At 35.5% G+C, this 19,412-nt stretch overlaps 1 protein-coding gene across 1 annotated transcript in view; it reads left to right on the forward strand.

The window, feature by feature from the left end:
* LOC145297549 (uncharacterized) overlaps nt 1-18,753 on the forward strand; it is a 31,525-nt gene extending 12,772 nt beyond the window's left edge. Inside the window, exon 2 of the mRNA XM_080143517.1 lies at nt 15,151-18,753. Within this exon, the coding sequence (XP_079999643.1) occupies nt 15,288-18,668 (3,381 nt within the window). The 5' untranslated portion in view covers nt 15,151-15,287 and the 3' untranslated portion in view covers nt 18,669-18,753. The remainder of the gene's footprint in view (nt 1-15,150) is intronic.
* The last annotated feature ends 659 nt before the right edge of the window (nt 18,754-19,412 follow it).

A 19,412-nucleotide genomic window follows, 5' to 3' on the forward strand; every position in this document is an offset into this window, starting at 1 on the left:
TCTAATGAACTCATTGCGCTTGTGCCCCCTCGACGTACATATCCCCGACAAACCCGCTTAGCAACAAAATCACACCCCTTCACTGTCGAGGTCCCCAAATGTCAGAAAGTTTTCTATCTAATAGCTTCTTCCTTCAAACAACTAGACTTTGGAATTCCCTTTCTGTTACCTGCTTCCCAAGCTGTACTGATATGCAAAAGTTCAAACGCAACATAGACCAACATTTAAGTCTTTCTTAGGTCCCAAGTAATAAGAATAGTTTTAAATATAAAGGTTGACGTATACCTGGGCTTGAACACGTGATCATTTGATTTGTAATCGAATGTTCTACAACGACTTTCAGATGTCAACAAGCCTGCTTTTTTTTTTTTTTTTTTTTTTTTTTTTTTCTAAGAACAAATTATTTGTTGAGAGTTTATTATCTCCCTTGCCGGTGCAACGTAAAATATTCCCCTGTGAAAACTCATTTTGTCTATAAGAAAATAAGACTATTTTTCGGATCAGATTTGTTCGATTTTCGATACTTATCGGACGAATCTCTGTATAAAATATATCTAAGAATACTGCCAAACATGAATTAATGTCACAAAGTTTAACAAGGTTTTTTAATATAGATTCACAGAATATTGTGATAATTGTTTCAGTGTGAACAGGTATGGGATAATAAATCATGAGATTTATCTATTTTATTTTTACTTTCATCATATTTTGCTTTGGTTTTGATACCCCCAAATTCAACCCAAATTTACAACCCTTCCTTTTCATAACCTATCATACTTTCATAAATAAGAGTCCATTTTCTGTAGGCTGTTTTTGAACCCAGTCAACGACGGGTAATTTTGCTAGTATATATATATATATATATATATATATATATATATATATATATATATATATATATATATAACTACTTCATTTACTCACATAAAATTAATATACGAAAGTATAAATTTATGGGTAAACTTTAAGTATTTACTTCAACAGTGCTCAATACTTAGGTAGAGCTAGTTAGTAAGTTATAAAATATATATGGCGATTAAGCTACATTGAATATTCCGCGTTTCTATCTATCTATCTATATATATATATATATATATATATATATATATATATATGTGTGTGTGTGTGTGTGTGTATGTGTGTGTGTGTGTGTGTGTGTGTGTGTAAAATATAATTTTAAAAAAATCGTTTTTATTACGTTGGAGATTTCGTTATCGTGTTGAATTTTGATCTTAGATAAAAAGCCAAACTACAAAAAATGCTTTTAGGACTAGGCATTTTTTAATGTCTGCTTTAATCTATTATCGCATTATCTTTTTAATGGAGCAGGTAGTGTAGTATCGGTTCTATTGTCATAAAACCGTCTTCCCAGGGATTACCTCCTCGTTTTAAGTATTACCTCCTTTTTGTGGAAAGAGGGGTAGTGTAGTATCTGTTCTTTGTTCACAGTGACCAATTTCTCCATCTTTTAGTGGTGGGGAGGACGTGATTCAAGGATGGTGGTGGGGGGCGTGAGGAGTGGGGGGAAGAGATTGCGGGGTGGTAGCGTAATGTTTTTATGTTGCAATGATATCATACTCGCAAGGATTACTTTCTCGTTTTAATGAGGGGATTTTCCCAGGAATTACCTTCCACCTCTATTTTGTAGATGCATTGTAGTGGTGTCTCATTTTTTTTTAAATGTTGTACAATATTACTTAGCATTACCTCCTCTTGAAAAGAGTATTGTCGTGTATGCCCGTGATATGAGCATCTTACTCCTCAACGCATCCTTTGGTGGTCAATATATGTAGCACGTTCATCATCATACAATTTTTTCCTTCCTAAAAATAGAGATCCGATTATGTATACCTATTAATATCTATCTTATCTATATATCTATAAAGTTGTGTTTCTTCTCTCTCTGACATTGATATTAAAAACCTACTTTTCTCTTCAAAAATTATTAAAACGAACTTCTTAATTTACTCGGTCATGGATATGCGAGCTACTTCATGAAGGTTAACTAATTTGCATATTCCTTTTAAAAACACGCATTCTTTTTGTTACATGGTAGTCACCACTTATAAAGATCATGAAGCCACTCGGGGATAAGGGTTATTGTGTGTGTGTAGTAATCGTTAGTAATGGAGATTTGATAAAGTGTCATTACTTAAGGGGCGGTTTATCAGGAATTTGTTTATGTTGGACTTGAAGACATCCAAGTTGTAGTCAGGTGGGAAACAGGCAAACGGAAGAGAGTTCCACAGGCGTGCACTTCTAAGAAAGAAGCTTTGTTCATGGAATCTACGTTTTGATTTAGGCACAGATAAAGAATAGGGGAAAATTATTGACAGCGCTTTCAGCTGGACGGGTGTTTTTTTTTAAAGATTGGTGAGGAGGGACCAGAGATTGGAGCTCAGACGAGCACTTGTCATGGAAATAACGATAAAACAACGGCAGGCTCGCAACGTCTCTTCTGTGGGAGAAAGGTTGCAGGGAAGAGAAAAGGGCATCCCCCCAATAAGCCACGAAGTCTATTTTGTACTCTGTCAAGGCAGGATAGGCTATTTTTAGCAGTTCCTACCCAGATGTGGCAGAAGTACTCCATCCTTGGACGTACTTGTCTTTTATATAGATAGAGAATTGCATCAGCAGTGGGATATCTTCTGGAGCGGTAGAAGGATTCTACCATTTTTCCAGCGACCTTGGCAACAGACTTGATGTATGTGTTCCATTTCAGGCCAGGAGTAAAGGTAAATCTGCAAGGTTCTTGGCAAATAGTTTGGCCTTGTCTGATGCTGACGAGATGGCCTCAGGTGCATTGATAATGGTTGGGATAGAACGCACGCTTCTGTTCAGAATCGTATTTGCTATTTTCCAAAACTGGTGGGACCAAGCCGTTTTATCTGGGCTGACGTTACCCACCTGATAGTCAGAGTCCCGAACTTTGGATTAACCACTAAGAAGGCTGTCCTATCAGCAGGTGCAAAGTACTGAGGCTGCTGTATTGCCATTTGGTCCTCATTTCCAATTCATTAATTTATTGTTCACTAGTATTTCATCCCGGCGTTGCCCGGGTGTTTGGATGTGCATGTTGAGAAAAAAAAAATAGTGGTAGTAGGAAGGTAGGCTCGAACCCGTACCGCGAAGGAGGAAAAGAACTGTCAAACTGGAATTCAATTTTTTTTTTTTTAATTAAGGCTAGACAATCGAAAGGAGAGGATAACTTTAAAAAATATCGGCGAAAAAAAAAAACGCCCCCCACCCTTGGAATATTTCCCTGTTGAAGGTGAAGAAATTAATGTTTTTAGCCAATTTTTCGATATTTGTCGTCTGAAAGGTCGAACTTTAAAACGATACTAATCTTGGAAAAATCTGTCGCCTCTGTCGAAAGTTTTAGGCACACATGCAAAAATACATACATACATTTATATATTGGTAACTAAAAATTTTCCACCCAAACCGATTAAAAAGGTTGCCCTATCTCTGAATACCCTTTATGTAAAATTTCAAATGTTTAGACCAGAAATCGTCTGAGTAATTTGGTAGAGACCGCAGAGGTTAATTTTTTTTAAAAACTTTGACTCCTATTATGACCCCTTAACATTTATTATTTTGGGCTCAAATCAAGTTATTAAGTTACATCCATGCCCAAGGAACCTATATCTAAAATTTCAAGTGTTTAGACCCAAAATTGTCGGAGGAGTTTGGTAGAGTTCTCAAAGGACAAATCGTTGAACTTTGACTCCTTAACAAATTTCTGTCCGAAAACCACTCACAAACATTTTCACAAATCTCAGTACCCTGTATATTAAATTTTGCATCTGTAGACTTAAAATTGACAGAGTTATTGCGTAGGGAAATGTACGCACACACACGCACACACACACATACAGTCACACAGATACACAGACACGTTCACATTTATAGATATACTAGCATTTCAGTCCGGCGTTGCCCGGATGTTTTGATGTGTATATTGAGCAAAAAATAAAAAATAATAATAAAGTGGTAGTAGGAAGGCAGTCTCGAACCCGTACCGCGAAGGAGGAAAAGAACGGGGAAAAAACCTGACGTCTTTACGGTTACGACCACCGCCAAACCTGAAACGCTCCATATTTAAATTAAGGCTAGACAATCGAAAGGAGAGGATAACTTTCAAAAAATCGGCGAAAAAGGCGACCCCCCCCTGTAGAAAAGTGCCTAGTTGAAGGTGAAGATATTAATGTGTTTAGCCAATTTTTCGATATTTGTCGTGTGACAGATCGAACTTTAAAACAATTTTGATCTTGGTAAAATCCGTCGCCTTTGTCGAAAGTTTTAGGCACACATACAAACATACATACATACATACATACATACATACGTTTATATATATTTAAAATTTCAAGTGTTTAGACCCAAAATTGTCGGAGGAGTTTGGTAGAGTTCTCAAGGGTCAAATCGTTGAACTTTGACTCCTTAACAGCCAAATTTCTGGCCGAAAACCGATCACAAAGATTTTCCCAAATCTCAGTACCCTGTATATCAAATTTCGAATTTTTAGACTTAAAATTGACAAACTTATTGCGTATGGAAATGTACACACATATACACACAGAGACACACAAACACACAGATGCACAGACACGTTCAGTTTTATAGATAGATAGATAGATAGATAGATAGATAGATTAAACAAAAATATATACGTATACATAAATATATATGGAAAAAATTTTGTGTTTCCTGTAAGCTTTTTACGCAAATATTATGCAAGTATAAATCATGAATATAATTACACGTAATAGTTACTTAAAGATGATCATCCCATAAGAAAACCGAAAAAAAACTAATAGGAAATTAATTAAAATGAATGTTTAAAAGAATATGCAAATTAGCTAGATCTTTTGCTAGTGAATGCAATCCCACAACCCATATATACGAAAATTGAATTTTCTTTTTAAATAAATAGGAAAGAGGGTTTTTAATATGAATATCAATACACACAAAAGAAAAACGAATTTATACGAGTATAGATAGAGTTTATGCTTTCTTATTATATGATTTGTTTCATTTCATTATTACGCTTAATTTTTAAACATAGTCCTAACACTGCGTAGAATTTAGGATGAAAACGTTCTACACATGGACATCTTTTTATATATCTATCTATAAAGTTGAATTTTGTTTCTGGTTCCGACATTGATACTAAAATCCTACTATTTCTATTGGTAAACGTCGTTTTTAATGTGGGAGAAAACTAGATACCCAAAAAGGGGCACTTTCCGAGTAGGCAAAAAATTAAAATTGTCTTAGTATAGAACAAACATTTACTAAGGACGAATTAACTTAAGTGTAGCATTGCATTTCTGGAGATTGAAGGTTCATTCTTCAGCGCACGACTCCAAAATACAATAGCGAATTCCTTAGGACTTTTACTCAATAATGGCTGACGAAACGAGAGCATGCTATCCCTGTAGATTAAATAAAGAGTTCGACTCGAAATTTTGTGCGGATTCCTGAGTTTGATAGAAAGATTCCCGAGTTCGATAAGAAGGTTTCCGAGTTTAAGAAAATACACTTTAGAAGGTCGGAATGTACATTAAGCGAAACGTTGTGCAAATAACACTCAAGGTGAGAACGGTAGTCTGAAGAATCAAAATAATACGAATTAACATAATTCATATTATTTTGATTCCGTATATAAATTATCCGAGGAAGACAATGGAAGTGGTAACGAATATCGACGCTAACCTCTATATGTCGTATAGGTCTCTGGATTCGGCATAAATATTTCTTAGCTTGATAATTTATTTCATCGATGCTCAATACGTGAATAAAGTATGAATATAGATTCATAGCAATTAAGCTACACAACATTTAACCTGACGATTCCCAGTGGGAATGAAACACAGATGCCTCTGTGTAGACTAATTGCCATGAATAATCTAAATATTAATTTACTTGTCCAGTATCACAAAAAACTACGACCATCGCAAACATTAATAAACGAGAAACGAATTACCTCCCTTTATAGTCGCTCTTTACCAGTTTAAAATCATTAAAACTATTTCTTCTCCAAAAATATTCAACAAAAAATTAAAGACATGGCTGACTGCTTACGATTTCAAATAGGCTATTCTATTTTATAATTAAAAGGTCACGTTGAGAGGAGACTGAGTTTTTTTTTTTTTTACTTTCTTTTTAAAATTAAAAAAAAGTGAATTGACATCTGTTCCTTCTTGATTTACATAAAAAAATATTTTTAGAAAAACAATGCATCGTATGTTGAATTTTTATTTAAAACATTCTAAATTTTTAAAATCAATTCTTTTTAACCTTTTAAGGTTAAAGACTTTGCAAAAAAAATTGTTTTAAATTCGTCGTTATTTTATTTTATTTTTTATAATTTTATTTATGTGTTTAAAAAATTTTCAACTGCCATAGAATTTCCACGGGTCCTGCTAGTAATCATTATTTCAGCTATCCGCATAAAATGTTGTAAGGAGATATATTTCATGTATAGATTTTCAGTATGAATTTCAACAGTGCTGAATACGTAAGTAGAGTTAGGTACTAAGTTATGGTAATATATTTATGCCAATGAAGCTTTTAGTTACCATTATATTTAAATAGAACTTAGTATATATATATATATATATATATATATATATATATATAGAGAGAGAGAGAGAGAGAGAGAGAGAGAGAGAGAGAGAGAGACAGACAGACAGACAGACAGACAGACAGAGAAAGAGAGGGGAGAAAGATATAGATAGACAGAGAGAGACATAACGAGCGGAGGAAGGGAAGGAGAAAGATTAGAAAAGTAATTCCCAAGCAGAATAGTTTTGCACCACTTTTATGTCCCATACTAATATTAGAATAAAAATATGATATTAAAATTTATGTCTAGAATTCTTATTCCAATTGTGACGAAAATCCAAAACATGATTTTAATTTTAGAAGATGTCTAGAATTGAAAATTTTAGCTTAATGTTTTTCAAAATAAATCGCAATTCATACCATTTATAGATAAAATATAATGCAAATCTGAGTTATTTTAATTTTTAATAAAAAAAAACAAAAAAAAAAACAAAACAACAAAAACTGAAATTTGTAAAATATTTACTAGTTTATCTATAATACCTACTGTAAAATATATTAGAGGTATTGGAATTTTTACAAAGGGCTTCCACCCCACTTATTTCCTTTTGCATAAAACTAAATCAAACGAACTATAACCCAGATTTAAACCCCTTAGGCTCAGTAGTTGTGTTCAAAATTTCATAATTATCGGCTAACTAGTTATACGTGGAACCTCATAATTATATACATATATCATTAAAACACTACTGTGTTTTGAATATATGGTTAAGTGGCAGTTTTAGTCATTTAGAACAGCTTACACATTTTTCGACCAAATTTCAAATAATTATTAGTTTATAGATCACCTTCTCATCTATATTATGAAAAAAAAATTTTTCGTTCAGTAAAGTTATGATAAATTTTCTGGTGTTCAAATTCGTAAAAAATATGTAAGGATGTGAGCGACGCTTTTAATGACTTGTTTCTATAGAAACCACGTCGCTTCAGCGACTACTGTTGCTACTAATTCAATGCTGTCGCAGAAAGAGAAGTAACAAGTTAAACAGAGAGAATGAAAGCATGAAAGGGAAATAATTGGGAGGATTTTATTGAAAGCAGACGAGTGCCACACATTGTTATTACATATGTGTTTATGGGGGCAAGATATGTTAATTTATTATAAGCCTGGCCTCCATAGAATGGAAATATGTCACAAAGTTTAACAAGGATTTTTAAGATTGATCCACAGAATATTGTGATAAGGGTTTCAGTGTGAACAGATATGGTATAATAAATTATGGGGTTTATCTATTTTATTTTTACTTTCATCATATTTTGTTTTGGTTTTAATACCCCCAAATTCAACGCAAATTTACAACCCTTCCTTTTCATAATCTATCATACTTTCATAAATCAGAGTTCATTTTGTGTAGGCTGTTTTTGAACTCAGTCAACGACCGATACTTTTGCTAGTAAAATATAAAATAAGAAAATCGAAATTAAAAATAAAATAATTCGCCCCTACCCATCCTGCACCCACCTTTATCACCAATGAAAATAAATAAATAAATAAATAAATAAAAATAAAAAAAACGAACTATAAATACACCAAGCATCAAAGAAAAAGAAAAAGGAAAAGAAAACGCCAATAACAGCAATTTGACGATGATCGGTTGAACCAATAGAAAGCGCTTAAGACGAATATGGCTGAACAAACAACTTTTAGGCGCCATAATATATATAATATGCCAGCTGAAATAAAAAAAAAAAAACACTCGGCGAATTGAAAAGATATCCAACAAAATCGGAAAAAAGAATAACTCCGTCGTGTTCAATCAGACGTTCTTGAATAATTACTTGCTGCCAATATATATATATATATATATATATATATATATATATATATATATATATATATATATATATATATATATATATATATATAGCGCTAGATAGATAGAAAGATAGATAGATAGATAGATAGATAGATAGATTATACTAGTTGGGGGCGATTATCGTAAAATACGCTTAAATATGATATTTTAATTTGTCCAGATTACGTATATATTATTATAGAGTCCTGATTTCAAAAACAAAAAAGTATTTGGTTGCCATCAGCTGGAATCGAAACCGAAAGTAAAACTGTAGCATCCAAAGCTCATGACGTTACCACTGTACAACGTGACACGTATATGAACTGATTAAAAATAAACTAAGATTAATGTATAAAATGTATTACAGTTTTTTTCAATTTTGACCATTTTTTGACCTCTTAAGAACTATTTTAACCGGCTAAAGAACCTTAAAAGAACGGTCCATAAAACATCAAATCATTTGAGGCCCTGAAAGCTAAAGAGAGACAGAGTTTAAAAATATGGAAGCACTGATGGCACTCAAATGCTATTTTTACTTTTGAAATCACAACACTATAACAATATATATAAGAAATCCAGACAAATTTATATATCATATTTAAGCGTATTTTCTACCGAGCTAGTCTAATATATAAAAGGCTATATGGCTGTCTGTCTGTCTGTCTGTCTCCATATTTTCAAACTCTATCTTTCCCGAAAGTAGAAGTCGCAGAGCGACGCTAGGGACCTCAATTGATTGGATTTTTTATGGGCTGTTCTATTATGGGTCTATAGCCGGTTAAAATAGGTTTTAAATGGTCAAAAAGGGGTCAAAATTTAAAAAAATCGGTATACATTTTGTAAATTCATCTTAGTTTAGTTTTAATCAGTTCATATCAGTATCACTTTGCTACAGTGGTAACGTCACCAGCTTTAAATGCTACAGTTTTGCTTTCGGTTTCGATTGTAGCTGATGACACCCAAATACTTTTTTTTTGTACTTTTGAAGTCAAGATTCTATAATAATATATACGAAATCTGGACAATTTAAAATATTATATTTAAGCGTATTTTGGAGACTTGGCAAAGCAGTGCGCTTCCACCTCCTCCGCTAGTATTGAACGTATATACCATTCACTGGACAAAGCGGGGGAGGGCAGAGCGGTAGCTCTAGATATATCTAAGGCTTTTGACAGGGTATGGCATGAGGGTCTCCTCAGTAAAATCAGATCATACGGTATCACTGGTAGAATACTTAACATAATTAAATCCTTCTTAGATAAGAGAAAAATCCAGGTTGTCCTCGACGGTCGTACATCTAAACAATATGATATAAATGCGGGGGTGCCCCAGGGTTCTATCCTTGGACCTCTATTGTTCCTGATATTCATAAATGACCTCCCCGACAACATTGCCTCTGAGATGGGTATATATGCTGATGACACTACACTCTATGGCAGGCACGACAGGAAGACGAATGAACACATTTCTAAAGAAATGGCAGAAACACTAGAGGAAGACCTCCAATCTGTAGTGGAATGGGGACAAAAATGGTTGGTCGCATTCAATGCTGCCAAGACTAAACTAGTTTCATTCAATAATTACAAGAAACCCTCTCTACCACCCATAGCAATGGCCAACGACTCTTTATCTGAGAGTACATCTTTCAAACTCCTTGGCCTAACGTTCACAGGAAACATGAGTTGGAACAATTACATTGAAGGCATTGCCAGGGCCGCTGCAAGAAAGGTGGGCTCTCTCTACCGTGCTAGAAAACTACTAACACCCGAAAGTATCCTGTACCTCTATAAGGCAACCATTCGCCCATGTATGGAGTATTGCTGCCACATCTGGGCTGGTGCATCTGCTACTAGTCTCTTGCTCCTTGACAAGGTTCAAAAGAGAGTCGCAAACCTGATAGGCCCTGAACTGGCATCTAAGCTTCAGCCTCTGTCCCATCGACGAAATGTTGCATCCCTCTGCCTTTTCTACAAGTATTTTAGTGGTGAATGCTCTGACGAACTGCAATCACTTGTGCCCCCACGACGTGAGCACCCTCGACAAACTCGACAGGCTGCTAAATCCCACCCCCACACTGTAGAGATCCCTAGATGTAAAAGATCTTTTTACTCCAATAGTTTCTTCACCAGAACCGCTAGACTCTGGAATTCCATTCCAGTACCCTGCTTCCCCAACAGTACTGACGTGCAGAAGTTCAAGTGTAACGTGAACCGACACCTTGCTGCCCAAATCCCTACATAGTACCCCAGTAGTTGTTGCCCCTGATAGTAGCCCCATACACCAAAGTGGCAATTTGCCTTGTTTGGGGTGAAAATGTAAAAAAAAAAAAAAAATATATATATATATATATATATATATATATATATATATATATATATAGCTTGAGTTGAACATATTGAGAAGTAATACACGAATTATTTTAGCGTATAAAGCGATGCTCTTTGTGTAAACAAATCGAGCTTAGGTATTTCGGACGATATCAAAACATCGTTAATTCACGCCCCGCACAACAGCCGCCGATTAGCATAATGGTTAGGAACCTTGACTGTCATACAGGGGGTCGGGGTTCAATCCTGGCTTGTGGTAGTTGCCAGTCTAGCCGCACTGATGAGCTGTCAAACAGCGAAACAGTACTGTATGTGGATGATTATATGCATATATATATATATATATATATATATATATATATATATATATATATATATATATATATATATACAAAAGTCTATATTCCAGATTTCAAGATCTTGCCCACATCTTACCGTTTATTTTTTAATCATGTTGAAATGCTCAATGCTTGACGTTGCGCAACATCATTCATGTAATAATAATGTCAAATTTTTAAATTTATTGCGCACTTTACTTATCAGAAGAAAAGAAACGTATCAGCTTTCAAAGAAACTAAGGGAATATGAACAGTATTACAAAATCCGAAAATCTGAAATGAAGTTGCAATTTTGTTTTCTTTTAGTTACTCCATCTTACGTCCTTGCTTAAGATATAAATGGTAAGATGGACAACACTTTGAAATTTGGAATAGACGCTTTTGTCATTTACTTGTATATGCTCTGTAGTTACATCGAGCTTCATAAATTAAAAGATTGGTATAATATGCAACATGCCATTAAATGATTGCCATAATATGCAACATACCATTAAAATATTGGTATAATATGCAATATGCCATTAAAAGATTGCCATAATATGCAACATGCACGCCGAAATTAAAAAAAAAAGACTACTCGGCGAATCGAAAAGATATCCAACAAAATCGGAAAAAAGAAGAATTATGTCGTGTTCAATCAGACGTGTTTGATTATATATATATATATATATATATATATATATATATATATATATATATATATATATATAAACAATGTTGACTAAGGAGAGGTGTGGTTGGAGATTGCGCACCTCCTGTCACAGCAATTTCACGCGCAAGCACCCCTTCGTGCGTATCCATAGTCTATCACAGATTGAACGACCCCCCTATATATATATATATATATATATATATATATATATATATATATATATATATATATATATATACGTCTTATTTTTTATTACCGTATCTTTCTGTTAAGTTACATTATTGTTTCAGCTACCCGGCCGTTTTTTTTGGCCGTCTGTAGCTTCCTCAGACTTTTACAGAAATATTCGTTATTATGGGATGAAAGAGTGAAAGAGTTAATGAGGTCAGGGGGGTGCGAGGAGGGCAGAAGAAAGAGAGGAAGGGAACAAGGGGGAAGGTGGGAGGGAGCGCTTGGTATGTCGGTAATGTTTTAGTTTTGGGGTTTAAGGAACTTGTGGGGGAGGGTCTGGGAAGTTCATTTCTGGTGTGGCTGAAGGCATAGGGTACATGGAGGGGAAGGGGAATATGTGGGGGCAGAGGAGGGGGTTACTTTAAAATTCGAGTCTTAATGTTAAGTTTTTTGCGTCTCGTTGGTGAGATGATTTCTTGGTAAGTATGTCTTGACCTGTTGGGTGTTCGCTTATGTTTGGAGGCGGGGGAGGCTATGATTAGGTTTATTTATCTCTTTAGTTTTTATTTTGTTGTTAATTGTTTGGAGAGGGTTAGCTAGCGGCCGCGGGCACGGGTACACACATGCGCACGCACTCACATATATACTTAAAAGAAACGGTCACATGTACACATACATCCCCGCCCTGGCGTGCAGATATATGCCATAATAACGAACATTTCTGTAAAAGTCTGAGGAAGCTACAGACGGCAAAAAAAAAACACCGGCCGGGTAGCTGAAACAATAATGTAACTTAACAGAAAGATGCGGTAATAAAAAATAAAACGCATATTTGCTCTACAACAGTATTGAGCACTTTCTTCAGTTTTTATTAATTACCATTTCCACTAAATATATATATATATATATATATATATATATATATATATATATATGTATGAAATAAAATGGAGGTGGAAGGACCTGGATACTCAACGTTTCGCCCGATTTATGCGGGCTTCTTCAAGAGGGATGGTCATTGACGAGAGAGTCGGAGGATTGGGGCTATATATAATGATGGGGGAGAGCAGCGTGTTTTCCTTATGTAAATTAGATGTCATATATACATGTATATACATTTTATGAGAGAAGAACTAATTAGAGTAAACTAGTGTAGTGGATTACGTCTAAAAGATAAAATATCGTAGAGATTAAAAATTGTGTTTGGAAGTATAGCGGTGATAGATTAAATAAATAAAATGACACGAGATTACGAAAGAATCGTTTTTTTTTTGTTTTTTTTTAATTTTTAAATTAGAAATAATTGAATTGGGATAAAATAGCGCAGTAACTTAAAAGATGGTATCTAATATATATGTATTCTTTTCTGCACATCCTGCGGACATTTTTTCAACTGATATCAACAGAAATGTAAATTTGAAAAATGAACAATACTTATTCACGTGACGACAGATTTTTATTTATACGTACGACTACAAGTACGGTCATATTTTACGGAAGCTATGCAACATGTTAGATGCAGCGTAGAAGATTTGTTTATTTAATTGGACCTTAAATCCAAAAGCAAATATCTCTACTATTATATATAAGTCACTTTGTGTGTGTGAATGTGTGTGTGAATGTGTGTGTGAATGTGTGTGTGAGTTCTTTCCTCGTAGGTTCCGAAACAACTAAGCCTATCCTTAGCAAATTTCACACAAAGGTAATTTATATGTCTGGCAGTGTTTTTAGATATGTTTTGTACAGAAATTCATCTGATAACTATCGGAAATTTAACAAAAAAAAAAAATGCGATCTTACAAATAACTTTTCTCTTTTATAGATAAAAAAGAATAATTTGACAGGGGAATATTTTCCCTTACACCGGCAAAAGAAGACAATAAAATCGTAGCAAACTAATTTCTTCTTAAAAAAAACCCAAATTGTTTGCAATTTGGAAATATTGATTAGTGGTAGAGCAATCGACTGCAGATCGAATGACCCCTATGTTCAGGTTATATTTTATTTTAATTTTTTCTTATTAATGAAATCAATTTACGATAGAAGAGGAACTATTTAAAATCGCCGCAAATCATTTCTTAGTTTGCATATTTTAAAACTAAACATTAATCAGAAATGACTTTTCCAGGGCATTCATCATCAAACCTAAATATTAGCTGACGTCATATTGTAAACAAACACAGACGGAATTTGATGAACGACATTATCATTATTATTTTTAATTTTAATTTTTTTTCCGAATTAGTCCACCGGGCAAATTATTTCTTGTAATATATAATAATCAATAGAGGATTGATTCCACAATAATTCATACGCAATCTGCATAAATTAAAATATCATGTTTAAACGTATTATACGACCGGGCAACGCCGGGTTGCCAGCTCATATTTTATATGTCTGCATTTATGTATAAGTTCTCGTATTTTATGTACTTTAATATTTTTCTATTGCTTCCACCTCCATAAAATAAAAACACTTATGCATTCCAAACAATTTTGCATAATGCATAGTAGAACATCTATATTATAGTTCTCTTTGTCTGTCTATGTGTCTGTCTGATCCACTTTTTTCGAAAATTACTGGTCTGATCTGGCTTAAATTTTGTATAGATCTTTGTCACGAGAAGTTGCAGCGAACTAAGTATTATGGTATCCGTTCGATGAACAGTTAGGGATTAATAGAAATTAGTCACCTCATTTACTCTAGAAGTTTTCTCAAAAACTAATGAGCCGATTTGGTTGAAATTTTGTAGTGCTTTTGTTATGATTAAGTGTAGCGAACTATGCATTATGGTATACGTTCGATACACAGTTCAGTATTAATAGGATTAATAGGGATTAGTATTTAATGTAAAATGAGCATAAATTTTACCATATTCAAGCATCAATTTGGCATATAGCACTCATTCTAAGTTAACTGACTACAACTTTTGTTTTTAAAGGGCGAAACGTCTAATTATAATGCTAATTAATATGTATTTTGAATTATGACATTAACCTAATCGCGTTTCCATCACAAATCTCATTAGATCATTTAGTCCCATATTTTGTTGTTAACAGTTGTATATCTATAAGCATCAAACCGTTTTTTAATTATATGTTCTTATTATTTGAAAATGTATGTATTTATGCATGTGTCCTCATTTGTGAAGTTTATATTAAAAAATGAATTTGCTTTCAATTCAATTTTATTGTAACTTTAGTTAATCTTGTGCCTATTTTTTATTTTTATTTTAGGATCTGCAGATCAGAAGATATATAAGAAAAAAGTTACATGCGCTGATAAAAACAACAATAAAAGGTTTCATCTATTCTTTTGGAAAATTTAAATAAATGTGTACTCATAAAAAAATTCTTTAAGCAATCTACCAATAATGGATCGACTACTTGCAGCTGGATTGAACAATAACACGCACTTGCCCCAAGGATTAAGCGTCGATACTTCGACTAACACCGTTATTCTTAACTCTCCGACCAACAATCCTTCAGAACCAGAAATACCCACGGAAGCTGCAACTCCTCCTCCGCCTCCTTCTCCCGCCATGCCCGTAATGCCAAGACCAAGAATCCCAAGTTTCGGAGAATCAAAGTCGAACATTCCACCACGAACAGGACATGACATTTTGGATGGAAATGTTTTGATGCCAAAGAAGAATATTTTAATTGATGACGATTTCGATCATACGGCACCGGTTTCATCGGCAGGGAGTATAAACGATGGCGTTGCAAAGTCGGAGCCTCTTCTGCTTCCAACACCGGAGACAGGAATCACCAAACTCCCAGGAATGATTACGAAAATGGCGATGCAGAACGGAAGCGCATTGACTGGGTTTGCCCCAAACACAGGCTCTACAGAACCGGAAGTTGTAGGAATTGTCTCAAAAGTTAGCGATGATTTAGCAGAAGAAGTGACTATTGAAGGGGCCGCGCTTGTATTGGAAACGAATGAAAACTTAAACGATGAACGTGAAATAAAAATGCCAACAGTGAACAATTACAGCACTACTGTATTTGAGTCCTGTCAATCACCAGAAGTTGTGAATGTACCAGAAACAGTAATGCCTCCAGCGCCAATGGAATTTCCAGTATCTAATGCCTTAGAGGAAAAAATACCGCCAATAATAATAAAGGCTCCAGAGGTTATAAAAACCTCAGAAGCACTCATGTTTCCAGAGCCAATCAAAACGTTAGGGCCAATTAACGCCCCAGATCCTATCAAAGTTCCTGAGCCTGTTAAAGATCTAGAGCGGACAAAGGCTTCAGAATTACAGAAATCTCCGGAGCCCATGAAGACTCTTGACTCAGTTCAGGATGAAGGATCTATCACAGAATCAGAATGCATTAAATCTCCAGAACCAGTTAGGGCCTCAGAGCCAATTAAATCAGCAGAGCCAGTCACGTGCCTCTCGCCCACTGAAACTCCAAACTCTAACATTTCTCTAGACCCTATAAAAATATCTGAACCAATCAATGGTCACGAACCTGACAAATCTCCAAAACCAGCCGAGGATATACAGTCTATCAAAAACCCAGAGCTCAAATCTCTTGAGCCTGTTAAATCTCCAGAATCAGTTAAACCTACACAAATGTTTAAGTTTCCAGAGTACACCAAGGTACCGGAACTGATTGAAATCTCAGAAGCGAACAAAGTACCAGAACCCACCGTAGTACCAGATCTGATAAAGTCTCCTGGTCCGATAAAATCACCAGATCCTCTAATGACACCAGAACCTGTCAAGTCTCCAGAACCTGTCAAGTCTCCAGAACCAGTCAAGTCTCCAGAACCAGTCAAGTCTCCAGAACCTGTCAAGTCTCCGGAAGCAAACAAGGTACCAGAGCCCATTGTAATAACAGAGCCTGTGAAGTCTCCTGGTCCCATCAAATCACCGGAACTTGTCATGACACCAGAGTCTGTCAAGTCTCCAGAACCAGTCAAGTCTCCGGAACCAGTCAAGTCTCCAGAACCAGTCAAGTCTCCGGAAGCAAACAAGATACCAGAGCCCATCATAAAAACAGAGCCTGTGAAGTCTCCTGATTCTGTCAAATCACCTGAACTTGTCATGACACCAGAGCCTGTTAAGTCTCCAGAACCAGTCAAGTCTCCGGAACCAGTCAAGTCTCCAGAACCAGTCAAGTCTCCGGAACCAGTCAAGTCTCCAGAACCAGTCAAGTCTCCGGAACCAGTCAAGTCTCCGGAACCTGTCAAGTCTCCGGAATCAGTCAAGTCTCCAGAACCAGTCAAGTCTCCGGAACCAGTCAAGTCTCCAGAACCAGTCAAGTCTCTGGAACCAGTCAAGTCTCCGGAACCAGTCAAGTCTCCAGAACCAGTCAAGTCTCTGGAACCAGTCAAGTCTCCAGAACCAGTCAAGTCTCCAGAACCAGTCAAGTCTCCGGAAGCAAGCAAGATACCAGAACCCATCATAGTAACAGAGCCTGTGAAGTCTCCTGATTCTGTCAAATCACCAGAACTTGTCATGCCACCAGAGCCTGCCAAGTCTCCAGAACCAGTCAAGTCTCCGGAACCAGTCAAGTCTCCAGAACCAGTCAAGTCTCCAGAAGCGAACAAGGTACCAGAGCTCATCGAAGTCACAGAGCCTGTGGAGTCTCCTGGTCCCATTAAATCACCTGAACCTGTCATGACACCAGAGCTTGTTAATTCTCCGGAACCAATCAAATCTTCAGAATCGAAAAAAGTACCAGAGCCCATCGTAGTAATGGAGCCTATTAAATCTTCTGATCCCATTAAATCACCAGTGTCTCTAATTACACCAGAGCCTATTAAGTCTCCAAAACCAGACAAGACTCCAGACTTAATTACAACTCTAGAACCAGTTAAATCCCCAGAACCTGTAAAAACTCCAAATCCTGTGAAGACTCCAGAAACTGTGAATGTTCCAGAACCCATCAAAGCAAAAGGACCAATCAAAACACCAAAACCGACCAGCACAACGATACCAGCCATGGTCTCGAATCAGATTAAACCATCAGAACCTTTGAATGTTTCAGAAACAGTTAAAGTTATAGAGCCCGTTAAAACACCCGAATCGCCATTGACTCCAGAACCTGTTACACCACCAGTACCAGTAAAGGCTGAAGAACCTGCCAAGGTTCCAGAATTAGTCAAGGCTAAAGCATCCACGAAGGTTCCAACACCCACTAAGGCTCCACAACCTATCAAACCTTCACAACCCGCCAAGATTCCACAACCCATCAAGACCACAGAACCGACTAAAATTTCCAAACCCACCAAGATAACAGAACCTGTAAAATCACCACAACCAGGCAAAGATAAGGTTTCAAAATCCATTCCAGTAGATAGGTCAGCTCCAAAATCCTTGGAAAGCACTGCTGTTAAAAAGACAGTTCTAAGTGCGAAGAAACAATTGTCCCAGCCAAGCAAGGAAAGTGACGTTGTATACAAGGACAAACGCTACATGCATCCTAAGCATGAAAGCTATGGTGTGATATTGAAGAAAGGTCACCTTCAAGCCATCCGCCTTAGCAAGCAAGAGCAGGTCGGTTCCCGAAAGTATGAAGAAATCAAAGACTACAAATACAACGGTTTCAAATGCATCAACTTGAAATTAAATGGACGTAAAAGACGTAGGAAGTTGGGGAGATTTGTTTATGAATGCTGCAATCAAACTATTTTGCCAGGAGACGTCGTCCTCGAACATAAAGACGGAAAGAAAACCAACGATCATCCTTCAAATCTCAAACTTAGAAACCAACCAGGATTACTTACCAACTGCTGATGTGGAATTGGTTATCACGGAAACGAATAACAAAGATATTTGTTTCTATTGGAATGTACTGCTTATATATATATATATATATATATATATATATATATATATATATATATATATATATGGATAGTGCGAGTGTATAAAAAGTATATATATATATATATATATATATATATATATATGATCGTTTGCGATGCTGTGTAATAATACTTGGTAAATTCGTTTTGTTCTTGATAAGACATTGACATATTGATATAAGATTGATAATGTTGTTTCTACAATTGCTCTACTCCTTAGAGTATCGAGCTCTTTGGAATGGGATACAGACTATTTACAAACTAAAATATACTATGTATATATATTTCTTTTTAATATGAGATGATATATATATATTATTTCCACAATCAGACAACACCGCAATTCACACAAAACATGGAAGTCGCAAACCGGAAATTAAAAACTGGTCACTCAGATGCTAGAGTACCCGCCTCGCATGCAAGTGACTAGAGTTTCTAATCCTGAGTTATGATATGTTCTAGTGATAAACCCAAAGGAGGGCTAAACGTAGTCTAGGACTTCCGGTCTGTAATTGCCATGGTTTGTGTGAATTGCGGTGTTGCTTGGATATATATATATATATATATATATATATATATATATATATATATATATATATATATATATATTACAGAGAGAGAGAAAGAGAGAGCGAGCGGGGGGGGTGAATCTCCAACTCTGTTTCTGTCTAAA

The sequence above is a fragment of the Euprymna scolopes genome, chromosome 18 (genome assembly GCF_053919585.1).
Source record: "Euprymna scolopes isolate OS-2025 chromosome 18, ASM5391958v1, whole genome shotgun sequence".
Taxonomy (NCBI): Eukaryota; Metazoa; Mollusca; class Cephalopoda; order Sepiida; family Sepiolidae; genus Euprymna; species Euprymna scolopes.